We start from the raw sequence: 17,692 nt of genomic DNA on the forward strand, positions 1-17,692 counted from the left end.
GATTTCAGAGTTTCTAACTAGCAAAGTTGCACTCCGCTCATCTATTTCTAGGTCATCCATATTCCAGCTGAAACCCCAAATGTAATAGATCCGTATAATCAGTTTCATTTTGATGATTCTAGATCTGTAAGGACCCACTTTCGTGATCATCTTACCCTGAAATGGAAGATTGAAAAGTGGCTTATAATTACAAAGTTCCAGATCCAAGAAGCACTTTCTAAATCAGTGGTTCTCAACCTGTGGGTCGGGACCCCATTTGGGGTCGAACGACCATTTCACGGAGGTCGTCAAACAACACAGTCCGCCATTTTTTCCCCCTTTTCCTTAGCTGTGCTACTCCCTTTTATTCTATTGGCTTTTGAAAGCCAATAGAATAGACTCTCTTGAATAGAGTCTAATTCTATTGGCTTTCAAAAGCCAATAGGAATTGTCCAGGCTGTCTCTGCCCTGCTGAGCCCGCCAAAAGTCCCATTCTGCAAATGGTGCTGCACCAGTTGAGTAGTCCTCGACTTACGACCGGTTGAGTAGTCCTCAGCTTATGACTGGTTGGGGGTCGCGGCATTAAAAAGGTTGAGAACCACTGTTCTAAATAGATGTTTTTAATGTTCATTCAGGGAGCATTAATCACCTCTTGTAGCCATGCAGCCAGTCCCAACCAAACAATCCCCTCCCACACACATACCCATGTACTTTGTTCGTTCTCAACCTTAAGACATAAGAGCTAAAAAGATTCAAAACAGACAAGACCGGCAGTTCCCAAGAGTATCTTCCTACGACCTGCTCCAATACTAGAAACTGCTCAAGGGAGCAATTTCTATATATCTTTCATACTGAATGGGTTTGTATGAGTATACACACTTACTCACCTCAAATAATATTAAGAGACAAGGAAAAAAAAGAAAAAGAAAAACAGCTATTGTGTGTACCAATGACTTTATTGACACTGATATAGTTTTGAGACCTGCATTCCAAGAGAAGAACCAGGAGCTTGAGAACCCACCAACCTCTCCTGTATCAAGGGCCAGGTAAATCCCCAGAAATCATTCTTGCTACAGTCTGTAACTACATTTTGCACAAAGTCTCTCATACCACGCTGCCTGTTTAAAAGATGTAGAATTTTCCTCTTTTACAAGCCTTGCACATTTGTGGAATTCTGTTGAGTTGTGCAAGATGAGGCAAGGTGGCTAAGAGCCCTTGCTATGATGGAGAGGTGGTGGTTCATTGTCTTCAACTCTGCCAGGATGTTTCCTAGAGTGGTAGGTAGCTGCTCAGAATGGGGGAGAATGTCCTGAAAGGGGGGTGGTGAACAAACTGACTCTGGAGGCTGCTGCTTGATGAAACCAGCGTGAACATTCCCCCCTTCACTGAGTATTGGTAAATAGGTGCTCCCACACTGCTTCGTGTGCTCAGATGGGCCCGTTCCAAGGGATGTTTGTTCTTCTTCCTTCCCTCTCTTTGTGGTGGTCATCACTGAGGCAAGATATGGAAGCCAGTCAATAAGGTGTGGGCCATGGCTAGGTGACCCAGCAATATTTGGAGGTGAATAAATGTGGGGTTGTGTAGCTGATGCAGAGGCAGTGGGTGTTACAGTGGAAGGAAGACCAGAATGTAGAGAGGAAATGGAAGCAGAAGGTGGGTTCAGTGAGCTAGAAACTGATACCTGTGAGGATTCAAGATTCAGGGCTATAGTGGATGTGGGCTGTGATGATGGAAATATGGAAACCTCACAACCATATGGAGGAGATGGTGAAGGAGGAGCTGTGAGTGTTGCAGGATCTTCAGAAGATGACGGTGAAGCAGTGGCAGAGGGAGTATCTGGAGTGCGAGGCTCAGAGTCTGCAAAAGAAACAAGAATAACCATCCCAGGAAAAGCCATTTTACAAAACAACAATTGCAGTTGACCAAGGTAGATTCTTAGAACAGATATTTGAATTCTAAAGTAGATATTAAATCTTAAACCTGCAGAATGTTATACTGTCAAGTTGAACAATTCCAGCTGCCCTTGGATTAAAACCAGATTCTCTTTACCCCCTTCTCTTCTATGCCTAAATTTTCCTTTTTTAAGCTGTGAGAAAACTTTGGATTACCAAAAAGAAAATTAAAATGCAACAGTAATTGACTATGAAACAAGTCATCATAAAATAGCTCCAATTTCCAACCATCTCTGAAGGATTATTATCTCAAATGGAGGGAATCAAAAAGTGTTTCTTCATAGAAGAAAACAAACTTTTTGTTGGCTTTTAGATGTGTCAGGAAGAAGAGAGAGAATAGAAGATATAAAATAAGACCTGAACCTGAAAGAAATAAAGCATTTTGTTAGTGTCCCTGGGTTTCCAGCAATTCCTAGCTCATTTTCCCCCAAAAAATACATGTATTAGTCTCTAGGCAAAGCCCTTAACAATCTGCTTGACTAACTTTTCCCAGTTCTTTGAGCCATGATGAAAATGCAGAATATATATTTTATATAATTCTGCATTCTGCAACCATGTTTACAGATAGTTTGAAACTGGTGGTGCACAATCATTTTCCTTCTCCAGATCCTCCATTTGGATCAGCACTGCCATAGATACTGTATTTCTGGTCCAGAGCATGATAGCTTATTGGTACTAAAATCAGGCAACTTCCCTGTGGCTTGTCTAACCATTCCAGGCACAGGAATGAGAAGTACTTTAGCTAAAGTATTTTAGATATTGTTTCAATATAGAAGCAAAAGCTTGGGAATAAAAAAAAACCAAATAGCAGCAGTTGTGATGATGGCTAATGATACCAAAACAAGATAAAATACTGCAGAATTAAAAAGCAATTTGCAATAACAAATCTGTCCCTTAAGAATGGCAAGAATTGCAATATGGTCTCAAAAAATTAAATTGTCTGCTATTCTAAATTTAACTTCTTGAGCTGCAAAGTTGTCCTGTGCTGCTGAAAGCATACATGGATACAGTGATCTTGTGCAGAGTTTTTGGATCCTTATTCTGAAATCTGATCTATAACCCACAGAGATACAAAGTTTTGCTGGATTCTGACTGTTGATCTGTTGGCAGCAGAACTCTTGATCTAGATGTTTTAGGGTATCATTAGTTTTATCTAGTTTAATAAGCCATCTAAAGTCTTACATCAATGGTTTATCTAATTCTAGCAGAGAAACATTTTGTCAGAACCCATATTTTACAGGACCTTTATTTTCCCCTTTCTAAACCCACATCTCATTCTCTTCTCTTCCTGGGTTCTGCCATACTCCTGGAGGAGACGGGGAAGTGCTTTAGGGTTATTGCTTTTCTTTCCTCTATCGCTACAATGTAACACTTTGCTGTTCCTGCATATATCTTCGGTGAACTTTCTCTCCCCTTGTTGTCAGCTAGTAAAGAGGGCAACTGAATTATCTCCACGTTCGCAAAGGAAGGTGCGAAGAGCCGACCAAACATTGCTGCGGCCCCAGAGATGGCCTGATGTTATCTCCTTTTTCCCACAACGAACTTAACACCCTGGGATTGGCCTGTTTGAACTGACCAGATGAACTTTGGGGTGGGGTTTTGCACAGGATACTTTTTACCTATTGATCTGGTGGGAAACCCTCAGATCCTGTCTATTATGCCTGCTATCAGTTTCTCCTAATAAAAGTTCCTTTTGGAAGAAACTGCTTCCATGAGTTCTGCTTTCTTAGGATGAGGTTTTGAAGTGGGCCCTGACATTAGACAGGATCTGCAGTAAGAGTCAGCCCGGAAGGAAAGCCCTTACCGGGGGACTTTGCAAGACCATGTCAGACAATGGAGCAGGGAAAGAAGAATCCACCGCAAAGGGAGAGCCCCTCTGCCAGTTGGACCCCTGCAAACTATCCAGCTTGGAAACTTCCTACTCATCAGAAGAAGAGGTAGTGGAGGTACTCAGCCACAAACCTCAGTGGTCGATGGGTGTCGGGAAAAAGGATGACTGGGAGAAGGAGAGGAAGGTGACCCTCCAACAAGGAAGCCACCAGCCAGGTTGGAAGAAGGAGATGGAAAGTTCCCCCCATCTCAGTGAAGATGAGGAGGACCACCCCAGGCACTCAAGCCAGTTGCTGGAGCAGGCGATCGGTATGATGAAGATAGCCCTGGACTTCCTGAAGGAAGAGAAACCCAAACCCTACACTGGAACCATCCGCCTGGGTTGTGGGGAAAAGGACACTGAAGGTGAGCCCGAAGCTGAAGCCCCAGAGGCATCCAGTGAGACAACTGAACCTGCCGTGGTCACGGTTGCCACCGCTATCCCTAGACGCGTGGAATCTGCACACCCAGAAGGGCGACGCCACAAGCACAAGAAGAGGGTTCCCGACTTCCGGTGGCTGCAAAGTTTTACAGCTGCCTCTCCCGGGAGATCGTAAAAGCCGGCTAAACAGCAATGACCAGCTGTTTTATGGCTTGAAAACTTCTTCCCGGGTGAAGGGAAGAAGGTGAGCTTTCTCCTGGATAGGAGTTGAACCTCACCAACCTCCCAGGGATTTTTTCTCGGGAGGTGAAGTGTGAGAGCTCCTCCAAAGTCTGGCTGTTGCTCCGTTTCCTGGGATGTCTTTGTTCTCCGAAGAGAACGAAGCCAGACGCCGCCTCCACTGCTGCTCTCCTAATGAAAACTGTAAGTGACTTTTAAAGCAGACAGAGCTCTCAGGAGGACAATGACTGGATTTTACTTCTAACTTAACTCGGGGAGAACTAACATCTTCTCCTGTTACTATCTGAACAAATTGCTGGAGCAAGAAAGATGGCAGAGGAATATTGCTTCTTTGTTACTCTTCTTGTTTGAACACTTTTATTTTCTACTTTTTATTGATCGAGCTTTAACAACATAATGGACTTGATTTGTTTAAGAGAATTCTTTTTTTTTAAGGAGTAAACTTTTTTTGCTGTTCTTGCTCTTTTTACTTTTATTAGTTTTTAATTCTTTTAATTTTTTTTTTTTGTTAAAATGGCCTCAAAACGTCCTGGACCTGCTTCTCTTCCTAAAGTTGCAACTCCTTCTTCAGTAACTCAGACTGTACAACAACAACCCAGACCTAAACTTTCTCCATCCTCACCACCACCGCAGTCAATAACACTTAAAGATTTGCAAGATGCTTTAGAGAACATTTATGAGAAAACTATACAAAAGACAGCAGAACTTATTGAGAGAAAAAATGATCAGATGAGAGTAGATATTATTTCTGCACTGAAGGGGCTTGCTGGACTTGTAGAAAAAATTGATGACAGGGTGGATGAAGTGGTGGGGAAGGTTGAAATACTACAAGATAGAGTTGATAAGATAGAAGATAATGCAGACAATGTACAGGATGAGATTTTAATGTCACAATATAGAGAAATGGAGTTCGCTTTGAGAATAAGAGGCTTGAAGGAGAATGTTCAGGAGAATTTGAAGGAAGAAATTGCAATTGAATTGGCTTCTATTTTGGAATGCGACCTGAAGCAATGTTGAGAGATATAGAAAAAATTTTTAGAGTTAATTCATGGGTCGCAAAACAGAGGAAGCTACCAAGAGATGTGGTGGTTTATTTTGCTAGAAAATCATTGCGGAATGAAATTATTCAGGCTTTTTATAAGCATAGATTTCAGATTGCAACTCAAGATGTGATAATCTTAAAAGAAATACCTTCAAAAATCCTTAGGAGAAGGAGAGATTTTGCTTTTTTGGCGAATGAACTTAAGAAACAACAAATTCAATTCAGATGGGATATTCCTGTGGGGATAGTGGTGACTTATCTTGGCTTACGTTATCGTCTTAATACAATTTCTAAAGCAAAAGATTTTTATATGACTGTGTTAAAAGCAGAGTCACCACCATCTCCAAGATCAAAAAAAGATGAGAGCAAGGCAGAAACACAATCTGATGTAGGCTTAAAGCCACTCCCAGGAAAAGAGTTATTGGTTGAATCTATTCAATTAATTGATGACCCAAAACAACAGAGAATTACACGTGCTGCCTATAAACGTAGAGAAAGAGAACAACAACAGCAACAGCAACAGCAACAAAAGGTTGATGATGGATTACACTTTACTTCGGAGCCAGTGGGAGGAGCAAGGCCAAAGAAGTCATCGACTGCAAGTCTAGAGGTTTTGTTCCAAAGGCTTCAACCTGCCAAGAATGGCAAAGCTTCTAACCTGGAATGTTAACGGGCTAAACACTCCACAGAAAAGAAAGAAAGTTTTTTACTATTTGAAACAACATAAAAATGATATTATTTGTTTGCAAGAGACTCATATTATTTCCAAAGATCAAAAATACTTGTTTAACCCTTGGCTTGGGGTACATTTTATAGCTCCTGCATTGCAGAAAAAAGGAGGTGTAGTTATATATGTAAGAAAAGAGCTTTCACCAAAATTAATTGACTTGGATTTACAAGGCAGATATGTTATTATTGATCTTTTAATAAATGATAATAGAACTCTTCTTGTTGGATTATATGCTCCCAATCAACAACAAAAACATTTTTACAAGATGATTCATCAGAAACTAATTTCTTTGGATTATAAATCAGTTATTATGATGGGAGATTGGAATGGTGTTTTGGATCCAAGCAAAGATAAGAAGGGTTCTTTTAAAGTGTGTAACCAGGCTAGACTTCCGAAAACATTTTTTGATTTAAAGGAAGATTTGGAACTCAGAGATATTTGGAGAGAACGTAACCCTCAGGAAAAAGATTTCACCTTTTTTTCAGACAGGCATCAATCCTATTCTAGAATTGATTTTTTTCTAGTTACTAATGACTTTTCTTTCAGAGTGAAGAATACTAAGATATTTTCTAGAATTTTTTCAGATCATAGTCCTGTATGGTTGGAAATTTTTTTGGATAAAGGGTCTAGAAGGTCTTGGAGGTTAAATGAGAATTTATTTAGATATGAAGAGAATATACAGAAATGTAGAGGTTATTTAAAATATTTTTTCTCTTGGAATATGAATAAGGGCACCTCGATGCCAATGGTTTGGGATTCCAGTAAAGCATACATGCGAGGGATTTTGATCTCTATGAATAATGCTCATAGACGTAAACAAACTGAGAAGTGTAAAGAGTTGGAAGATGAGATTAAATGTAAGGAAAAGATTTTATTATCAAATCCAATGGATAATAATTTGAAAGCTTCTATAACTCTGCTTAAGGAACAATTTAATATGTTAATAGCGGATCAGATGGCAATTAATTTGAGGTACATGAAGTATAATACATTTTGTAATGCAAATAAACCTGGTAGATGGTTGGCTTATCAATTACGTAAGAAGCAGAAATCAAGGATTATAAACAAAATATGTTATAAAGGCAAAGAGGTGTATCAACAAAATTTGATTAAAAAGGCTTTTTTAGATTTTTATTCTAAGTTATATACTAGTGAAGTTATACAAATTTCAGATGTAGAAAATTATTTACAACAAGCCAATTTTCCCAGACTTACGAATGATCAGCGTGATGGAATTAATGCTTCAATTACTGCTGAAGAGATTACCTCTGCAATTAAACAATTAAAGGTTGGTAAGACGCCAGGTACTGATGGATTAACTGCAATTTATTACAAGATGCTATTGGAAGAAATGATAGAACCATTGAAGGAACTTTTTAATGACATTTTGCTGGGAGCAGAGTTACCTCCATCCTGGAAAAGGGCCTTCATATCATTGATTCCAAAGGATGATCAGGACTTGTCCCAGCCTAGAAATTATAGGCCTATATCTTTGTTAAATACGGCCTATAAGATTTTTGCAAAGATTTTGGCAAATAGATTAATGCAGGTTTTGAAACAACTGATTCATACTGATCAATCGGGATTTATAACGGGAAGATACATGAAAAATAATGTAAGACAATTGGTTAATATAATAGAATATTTGGATAAGAATAATCAAATTCCTGCTGCCTTAAAATTTATAGATGCGGAGAAAGCTTTTGATCAATTAGATTGGAAATTTTTATTGAAAGTGGTAGAGGAAATGAATTTTGGAGATAAATTTTTGTGTGCTCTTAAAGCTGTATATCAGCAACAATCAGCACAAATTATAATTAATGGGGGATTAACAGAGCAATTTAAAATAGAAAAAGGTACTAGGCAAGGTTGTCCTTTATCCCCTTTGTTATTTGTATTATCTATGGAAATCTTACTTATTAAAATTCGAGAATCCTCTAGATTAAAAGGAATAAAAATAAATAAGATTGATTATAGATTGAAAGCTTTTGCTGATGATTTGGTGGTGACATTATCTTATCCAACAGATTCGGTTAACGAATTGGTTGAAATTTTAGCGCAGTATGGACAGGTCTCTGGTTTTAAGGTGAATAAGAATAAAACTAAAATTTTACTTAAAAATGTGTCTATGAAGGGAAAAGATACTATAGTTGAAGCAACAGGTTATGATGTAGGTAATAAGGTTAAGTATTTAGGAGTATATATCACAACATCTAATGGGAAATTGTATAAGAATAATTATAAACAATTGTGCATAAAGGTACAAAAAGACTTAAATGACTGGCAAAAACTACAATTATCATTGCTGGGGAGAATTTCAGTAGTAAAGATGAATGTTCTACCAAAGTTTCTTTTTTTATTTCAGATGTTACCCATTTTGAAAAAGGATGTAAATTTGGAAGAGTGGCAGAAGGGTATCAATAAATTTATATGGGGTGGCAAGAAACCAAGGATTAAGTTTAAGATTTTACAAGATGCTAGAGAAAGGGGTGGACTTAAAGCACCTAATCTGAAATTATATTATGATGCGGCCATTTTAACTTTAGTAAGTGATTGGCTCAATTTAACAAATAAAAATATTTTGGTTCTTGAAGGCTTGGATTTATTATTTGGTTGGCACGCATATTTAGTTTTTGATAAGAAAGTAGATTGGGTGTTTAAGTCACATATTTTAAGAAATGCCATACTTCGTGTCTGGAGGAAGCATTATTATAAACTGAACTATAAAATACCGATTTGGGGGATTCCTGGACAGGCAATTCAAGGGGTTTCTAAAGGGGTGAATTTTGACAATATTTCCTATAAAGAGCTGCTCATTTGGTCAGGTATAAATTGGCAATTAAAGTCTTTTGATTTGTTAAGGCAAGAAAATATTTTACAATCATGGTTTCAATATTTACAAATAATGGAGAGATAGAGGGTAGATAAGAAGGTGGGAATTACTTTAACAGATGAAAACTTGGTAATTCAGATTAAAGATCAGAAATTTGCTCATATCAAAAGAATTTATAATGAGTTGATAAAATTGGATTCAGAAACAGAGTTAGTAAAAGATTGTATGATCAAATGGGCCCAGAATATACAGGAACCAATCTTAATGGATTCTTGGAAGATAATCTGGATTAGAAATGTTAAATTTACTCAAGTACAAAATTTGAGGGAAAAATTTTTATAAAATGTTTTATAGATGGCATTTGGATCCTAAAAAGTTATCTTGTATGTATCCGAATTTGCAACCCAAATGTTGGAGATGTGGTTCCTTGGATGCAACTTATTTTCATGTTTGGTGGACTTGCAAAAATATTAAAGCTTTTTGGATTATGATTTGGTGGAACATTCAAAAGGTTTTTAAAAGGAAAATTAAATTTACTCCCCAATTATTTCTTTTGGGTATTTTTGTGGATTTTGATGTTAAAGAAACTATTTTAATGCTGAATTTAATAACAGCAGCAAGACTATTGGTGGGTCAGTATTGGAAAAAAGATTCTCTGGCTTCTTTAGAAGAATGGGTATTCAAGGTTTCTAACTTAGCAGAAATGGCAAAATTTTCTGCTTACTTAAAGGACCATTCACAAAAGAGATATGTTTCTGTATGGAGAAGATGGATAGAATATATTCAGAAGAAGTATGGAACAACAAAGTTTCATTTATTTTATGAATAATGGATTTTTATTAAATTATGAATTCAAGTTTGCAGAGAGTTAAGAGTTATTAGGATTCCGGTTATTGTATAAGTAGTAAATTTAAGTTGACTATGTTTAGTTTTCTTTTTTTTTCTTTTCTTCTTTTTTTTTGTAACCCTGTACTGAGCTCTGGGAAGTCGGGGGGGGGGGAAAGGGGGTGGGGGAGGGGGGAGGGGAGAGTATGGGTAGTATGTTCAATAGTTCAGATTTTGGTGATAGAGGATTGCTCGGGCATTTTCCCTCAGACCGCATCCGATTGAGAAGAAGAGGAGAGGGATAAGTAAGTAGAAAGATGGAGGAGAGAGGGAGGGGAGGAGAGGAGGAGGTAGAAGGAAGGGGGAAGTAAAGAGATGAGAGGGGGATGCGGTCTGGGGGGAAATGGGTGAGCAATGTCGGAATTTATGTGTTGTATTTTAACTTCTTATGTATCTGAATTTTTTTTCTTATGATTGTAATGAAAATAAAATAATAAAAATTAATTTAAAAAAAAAGAGGGTTCCCGCCACTCAATGTGAAGTTCCAGGGTGAGCTGCTACGCCTGAGGTTTTCCTAATCCAGGTTTTGAATTACATGGAGGAATACGATCGAGACATCCACACTGACCGTGCCAGAATTCTCATCATGCAAGCTGCCCTGGATGGCATTGCAGCAGACTGGGTCGTGGACCTCTACGATGCTGATGCTCCAGAGCTACTAAACTTCAATCAGTTCATGTTCTCCCTCAGACGCAGGTTCGAGGACCCACTAGCAGATCAAAAAGCCCGTGAAAAATAAAGATGGTAAAGCAGGGCAGGCGACCAGTGGCAGAATATACTCAGGAGTTTTGAACCCTGGCTAGCAAGCTAAATTGGCCAGAGGACATTTTACTTAGTCATTTCAAGGATGGCCTGAATTATGACCTCTATGATCTGCCTTCCCCACCGGCTGCAGGATTGGTACATCCTGGCTGAGGAAGCTGAGATTGACCTGGCCAAGAAACAATGCAGAGGGAGACCCTGAGGAAAATCATCATCGGAGCTGTCCCGCAACGCCACAAAGCAGCAGCCAATGGCCAAAAGAACCACCGGCTGTTTCAAGTGCAGCAAGGAGGGGCACTGCGCTGCAGAATGCCGCTTGCGCACCCCAAGCAAGAAGGTAAACTGGACTCCAACTGGAAAGTCCGGGAAGTCGCCCGCCAAGCCGAAGGAGCCAGCCATGAAAGGCATGGAGGCCGTCGAGTTTTTTGCCACTGCCCAGCAAGGGAAGGGAACTCCGGCCTACACCACAGGAGCTCCAACTCATCCGATGACAACTTTGAAGAAGAACCCCTGGTAAGTGGACCCATTGTGCCCCTCACCAGGACAGTAACTATACTAGCCCCCACCATGCCCAAAGCTGTAGAAGTCAGGGCATTAATTGATTCTGGGTGCACCCATTGCCTTATCAGCCCAATGCTAGTGGGGAATTTAGGCATACCTTCAGTCAATTAGATGGGTCCATATCAGGGGGGATGCTGGCTACCCTAGCAATGCTACTGCTCCAACTCACCCTGGGGGATCACACAGAGACTATAAAGTTCATAGTGATCCCTGGCATAGAATGACCCATAATCTTAGGCATGGCATGGCTGGCAAAGTGGAACCCATGGGTGGACTGGAGAACAGCCGAGCTTAGGTTCCCAAAATGGGAATCGGCCAAGCCGCCAACCAAAACCCCCTCTCGAGAAACCCCTGCAGAGAAAGCAGTGATAGAGGGTGAAAAGGAACTACCCGAGATATCCATGGAATACAGGGACCTGGCTGAAGTATTCAGTGAGGAGAAGTCGGATGAGTTATCACTGCATTGACCTATGGTCTGTACCATAGAGATCCGACCAGGAGCAAATCTCCCAAAACCCAGACTGTACTCTGTGAGCCCCCCAAGAGTTGGAGGAGATGCAGAAATTCATAGATAAAAACCTAGAGAGGGGTTTCATTCAGCCAGCTAAACCAAAAATGGCTGCCCCTGTCCTGTCTCTTCGTCTCTGCATGGATTATAGGACTCTGAATGCCATAAGCGAAAGCAACCTATACCCACTTCCCCTCATGAAGGATATGTTATCCCATCTTTCAAAGGGAAAGATCTTTACTAAATTAGACTTCAGGGAGGTGTACTACTGAATCAGAATCAAGGAAGGAAACAAATGGAAAACTGCATTCAATTGCCCCCTGGGGTGTTACCAATTTCGAGGCCTGCCGTTTGGACTGCAAGGGCCCCCGACTATTTTTATGCAACTGATAAACGATGTACTAAGGGAGCACCTATACAAAGGCGTATTGGTTTACCTGGACGATATCCTTATATTTATAGAGACTATGGATGAATATGTAAAATTGGTCAGGGCGGTCCTAAACAAATTGCAGGCAGCCCACCTCTATGCTAAACTGTCAAAGTGTGAATTTCATAAAGAGATGATACCGTATCTCCCCCAAGGGCATAGAAATGGACCCTGAGAAAGTCAGGGCAGTATTAGAATGGGCACCATCCCGCACAAGAAATCAATTGCAAAGCTTCCTGGGGTTTGCCAACTTCTACCACCAATTTATTCCCTCGTTTGCTCAAATAGCCTTACCCATCATGAACTTACTAAAGACCAGAGGGGAAGGCAAACCTAAACCCAGCCAACTGCTAAAATGGAGAGTAGAATGCCAAGCCTCATTCGAGAGACTAAAACGGCTATTTTCTGCAGAACCTGTTCTGCGGCACCCCGACACCAACAAGCCTTTTGTAATTCAAGCAGACACTAGCGATGTAGCAGTGCAAGCTGTGTTGCTACAGGAAAATGAGAAGGGCAGTTTACAACCCTGTGCATACACATCAAGAAAACTAACCAAAACTGAACAGAGGTGGGCAGTCTGGGAGAAAGGCGCATGCAGTGAGATGGGCACGTCTCACCCGGCGGCACTTCTTGGAAGGAAACAAAATCCCCTTCCAAGTGTGGACTGACCACAAGAATCTGGAAGCATTAAAAACACCAAGAAAACTTACCCCTAAACAAGTGTAGTGGTCACAACATTTCTACCAGTTCAATTTCACTATAAAACATCTACCAGGGGAGAAGAACTTTCTAGCAGATGTGCTATCCAGAATGCCTCAATACAATAGTAGCCGACCCAGTGTAACAAAGCCACTCATGCCCGAAACACAGCTGGCAGCACGAGTGACTACCCGAGCACAGGCTAAGCTACAAAACCCGTTAGCTAGCCAAGCAGGAATTGAGTTCAGAAAAGCATTAGAAACCGATGAATGGTTCCTGAGCCACAAAAATTTGTGCACCATTACAGACAGTCTACCTGGGGGGGGGGGGAGAAGCTATACATACCTAAGAGTCAGAGATTAGCGTTCATGCAACTCTGCCATGATTCAAAATTGGCAGGCCATTTTGGATTCGTGAAAACACTACACCTAATTAAAAGGCAGTTTTGGTGGCCATCAATCAAAAAAGACATTGAAAGCTATGTAGCCAGCTGCCCAATGTGTGCATCAGCCAAGAGATTACAAAGGAAAGCACCTGGGCTGCTACAACCAGTAGCGACCCCTTCAGCCCCCTGGAAAGAAATTTCCATGGATTTCATAGTGGAGCTATTAGAGAGCAGTGGGAACACAAGTCATTTGGGTCATCACAGACTTATTTCCAAGCAAGTACATACCCTGCTCAAAAATCCCCACAGCAAAGACATTAGCAAAGCTATTCATTCACCACAACTATCGCTTGGATGGGACACCCCAGCGAATTATATCTGACAGGGGGGTGCAATTCACCTCGGAGTTCTGGAAAGAGTTTTTGTCCCTTTTAGGGACCACCCAGGGGCTGTCATCTAGTCATCATCCGCAAACAAATGGTGGGACTGAGCGTTCGGACTCAGTACCTGAACAATATCTTAGATGCTTTATTAATTACCAACAGACCGACTGGATGGATCTCCTTTCGTTTGCTGAAGTCACTTACAACAATGCCGTCCATTCCAGCAAGGGCTACACCCGATTCCAAGTAGCCACAGGACAAAGTTTCAACCAAATGCCAGAACTGTCACCCACCGAACCTGCCATCTCCTCATTCAAGGAATGGATCGCACAATTGCAGAATACCTGGCCAGTAGTTAGGAAAACACTAGACAAAGCCAGAGAAGCATACCAAACCCAGGCAGATAAAAAGAGAGTCGAACTAAAACCTTTCACTATTGGGGAAACGGTTTATTTATCCATTAAATACCTCAAATCCCTGCAACTGTCAAAGAAATTAGGACCCAAATATATAGGACCATTCCCCATCATTAGAATCATAAATCCTGTAACAGTGGAATTAAAACTACCAAATTCCTCAGACAAATCCACCTATCTTTCACTGCAGTCTCCTAAAACGCGAGCAACAGTCACCCTTAAGATCAGCTGTTGCTCCACCTCCTCCTCCCATTATGGTTGAGGGAGAACAACATTTCAAAATCAAAGAAATCCTAGACTCCAGAAAATACCATGGTTCAACCCAATATTTAGTAGCCTGGAAACACCTACCATCCTCCCAAAATAAATGGGTCCATAAATGCCACATTAATGCCCCTAAACTGCTTAAAAATTCCACACCGAATATCCAAACAAACCTGACTAACTTATATAAAACTGTCTCTATCTCTCCAAGGTGGATCTCTCTTTTTTTAAGGGAGGCAGGATGTCAGAACCCATATTTTACAGGATCTTTGTTTTCCCCTTTCTAAACCTAGATCTCATTCTCTTCTCTTCCTGGGTTCTGCCATACTCCTGGAGGGGAGGGGGAAGTGTTTGAGGGTTATTGCTTTGCTTTCCTCTATCGTTGCAATGTAACACTTTGCTGTTCCTGCATGTATCTTCTATGAACCTTCTCTCCCCTTGTTGTCAGCTAGTAAAGGGGGCAGGAAAATGGAATGTACCTCCGGCAACTGAATTATCTCCATGTTCACAAGGGAAGGTGCGAAGAGCTGACCAAACATCGCTGCGGGCCCGGAGATGGCCTGATGTTATCTGCTTTTTCCCACAATGAACAACACCCTGGGATTGGCCTGTTTGAACTGACCAGAAGAACTATGGGGTGAGGTTTTGCTTGGGATACTTTTTACCTATTTATCTGAGCAGAAACCCTCAGATTCTGTCTATTATGTCTGCTATCAGCTTCTCCTAATAAAAGTTCCTTTTGGAAGAAACTGCTTCCACAAGTTCTGCTTTCTTGGGATGAGGTTTTGAAGTGGGCCTTGACATATTTGGAGAAAAGATTGTCAGTTGAATCTATTTTGCATTGTCATGTTAATGATAACAATGCAGGTATTCAGTATTCTTTAATATTGTTACAGCCTGGAAGTCCCAGTGTCATTGAACACACTGAAGACCATCTACCAGATTGCCGCTTAGAGAAATCCACTTTCTCCATTTGCCATTTAAGAAAAGTGGTTTGATTGCCAAGGATATCTTTTAACAGTTTGCCCTGGAATTGAGTAGTGTATTAAAGGGGCATTTCATTGCCTTCTGTGGTTAATGTCAGCAGTTGGGACAGATATTTTAAATTGACTTAAAGTGAGCCCATTCAACAAGCATTTGCTTGCTCTGTGTTTGTTCCTTTCTGAATATTACTCATCAGATTGGTCTTGACAGTAAGCAAATAGTAGTCCGCAGTCATCTAAGGTAATTACATTGAAGTGCTGGGAACAGTATCAGCAGTCTACTTCTTCTCCCTTCTTGGATGTCTATCACTTTCATATGTCTATTGTTTTACAGTATTTATGTTTGTCTTTGTGTGGAGTTAAAAGTTAAGCCTGGATTTACTACTCTGGATTGGGCTTGGCTCAATTATGGTTAAACGAGTTATGATTAAGCAAGGAGGAATTCCCACTGACATTTTAAACATTTGAATATATGGAGCAGAGTGATTTTGGGACATAAACTTTGTTTTTTACTGAAGCTCGTTGGTTGCAGTAAAACTCATAACTGAGGGAAGAGAGGAATTGTGTAAGAAACCATGCTCCAAGGAAATCTGACAATTGAAGTAGGTGACTATGAGCAGGCAATGCTAGGTGGTAGTAGTCAAGTGTTAAGCAGGGAAGGATCAAAAAGCCTACAAGCAGTGATCTAACCAACAGCAACTTCAACAAAAGTAGTCTTTTTGAAATATCTGAATGAACCTAAAAGGCAGAAGCAGCAGGAAGAGATTTTGCCTCAAAAGACTTCTGTGCAGCATCTGCTTCTGTTTGTGAGTGATTGGCTGCAGGGAAATTCAGGGAAAGAAGACAGTATGTTCTGGGTGTGTGTGTGTGGAAACTATTGAGTATCTATGAAGCTGGGAAAGATTCTTAATATAACAGCATCCATAACTAAGGTGACCAACTTTTTTACAATGAAAAGGAGGACACAAATAGATTGAAGAAAAAATATCGTAAATAAAAGAAACATTTTATTCATTGCAACAATAATACAGACAACTTGCATGAGCAAAGTTTGCCAGCCGTGTGTTTTGGCGCGCTCAGCAGCAATTCCTATTGGCTTTCGAAAGCCAATAGGGGGAGTAGCACAGCTCATGCAAAAGTTGAAAAAAAAAACCATCCAAAAAAGGTGCCAGAACGCTGTTCTGAGCGTTCTCTGAGGGAAAAAAAAGCCCTGCAGATTAGTCTTCAAATATCGAAAAGGAGGACATGTAGGAGGACACTTTGCAAGGGAGGACAGAACTTACAAAAGGAGGACTGTCCTCCCTAAAGGAGGACGGTTGGTCACCTTACCATAACTCAACAGAACTATACAAACAGTCTAATACTAGTTAAAAAGAAACATTTCATTTCCTTATGTAAAGTATTTCTTTCAAAGACATTTTTATTTTTAATTTAGAATATTGTAGCTGCCCATTGAGTGTTAAAAAGTACAGAGGATTTGATTCAAAGTTTTGTAGTGGCAACACAGAAACCACATTTTCACTTTATAGTCCTAAGTTACCTACCCATAGGTAGGTCAATGCTACCATCCATCCATCAGCCTAATGTTGCTCTGCTCTTCATTCAAAAACAAAGACAGAAAATGAAGGAAGATGGAATTACTTATTTGAAGAAGTTTTGAATGCATAGTTTTTCTTTCTTGTTTCGTCTTTCCTGGAGGAAGGAGGGGTGTTTTCCTTCCTTCCTTCCTTCCTTCCTTCCTTCCTTCCTTCCTTCCTTCCTTCCTTCCTTCCTTCCATTACATTTTTCCCAACCAATCTCGGTAGAAACAGCACAATGTCAGCATGACATTTTTCATTCTGGATTCCCTTGTGAAAGTGGATGTGGTACAATTTATCCAGATAGGAATCAAGGAACCAAACTACAGTACCATTTACAATATATAAACCAACATGAGAGAGTGAAACATCAGAATAGAGAAGCAGGATTCTAAAACAAAGGAAAACATCTAGAGTATTATTTTCCTGAGCTTTGTACCACATTCTATGCTACCTGTCATTCTGTCTGGAGTTTTGGCAATCTCCAGTTCCAGGAAAAAGGGGGCAAAGTATTTAGATGGGCAGTTGAGACCATTCTAGTTTGACCACTGATCCCTCCCCCCATAAATCCTCCCATGTGCATTAAACTGCAAAGAAAATTTTCCTGATGTTCTTAGTGGTTTTGTACTTTTTCTGCTCTTTATAGTTTTACATTGTTCACTTTTAATGCTTATCCTTCTAGCACATTCTGTTCTTGTCCTAGTTTAGTTTTGTTTTGTCTGATTTTTGTACGTACCCTGGTCTTGGACTGCAACAATAAACATTTGATTGGACTTAAGTTCATGTATTCCAGAAAAAGTTTGTTTTTGGCC

At 40.2% G+C, this 17,692-nt stretch overlaps 1 protein-coding gene across 9 annotated transcripts in view; it reads right to left on the bottom strand.

Annotated features, from left to right (window-relative positions):
- Positions 1-578: 578 nt before the first annotated feature.
- Positions 579-17,692, bottom strand: part of RUNX2 (RUNX family transcription factor 2) — a 268,350-nt gene continuing 251,236 nt past the window's right edge. For 7 of the 9 annotated variants that reach the window (XM_039326192.1, XM_039326191.1, XM_039326198.1 and 4 more), the window contains one exon: positions 579-1,836. In XM_039326192.1, coding sequence (XP_039182126.1) covers positions 1,127-1,836 — 710 coding nt within the window. In that variant the 3' untranslated portion in view covers positions 579-1,126. The remainder of the gene's footprint in view (positions 1,837-17,692) is intronic. The other 2 variants (XR_005554635.1, XR_005554636.1) reach the window with 2 other exon arrangements.

Source organism: Crotalus tigris, unplaced genomic scaffold (assembly GCF_016545835.1).
Source record: "Crotalus tigris isolate CLP2741 ecotype Arizona unplaced genomic scaffold, ASM1654583v1 scf7180000024340.7048381, whole genome shotgun sequence".
Lineage (NCBI taxonomy): Eukaryota > Metazoa > Chordata > Lepidosauria > Squamata > Viperidae > Crotalus > Crotalus tigris.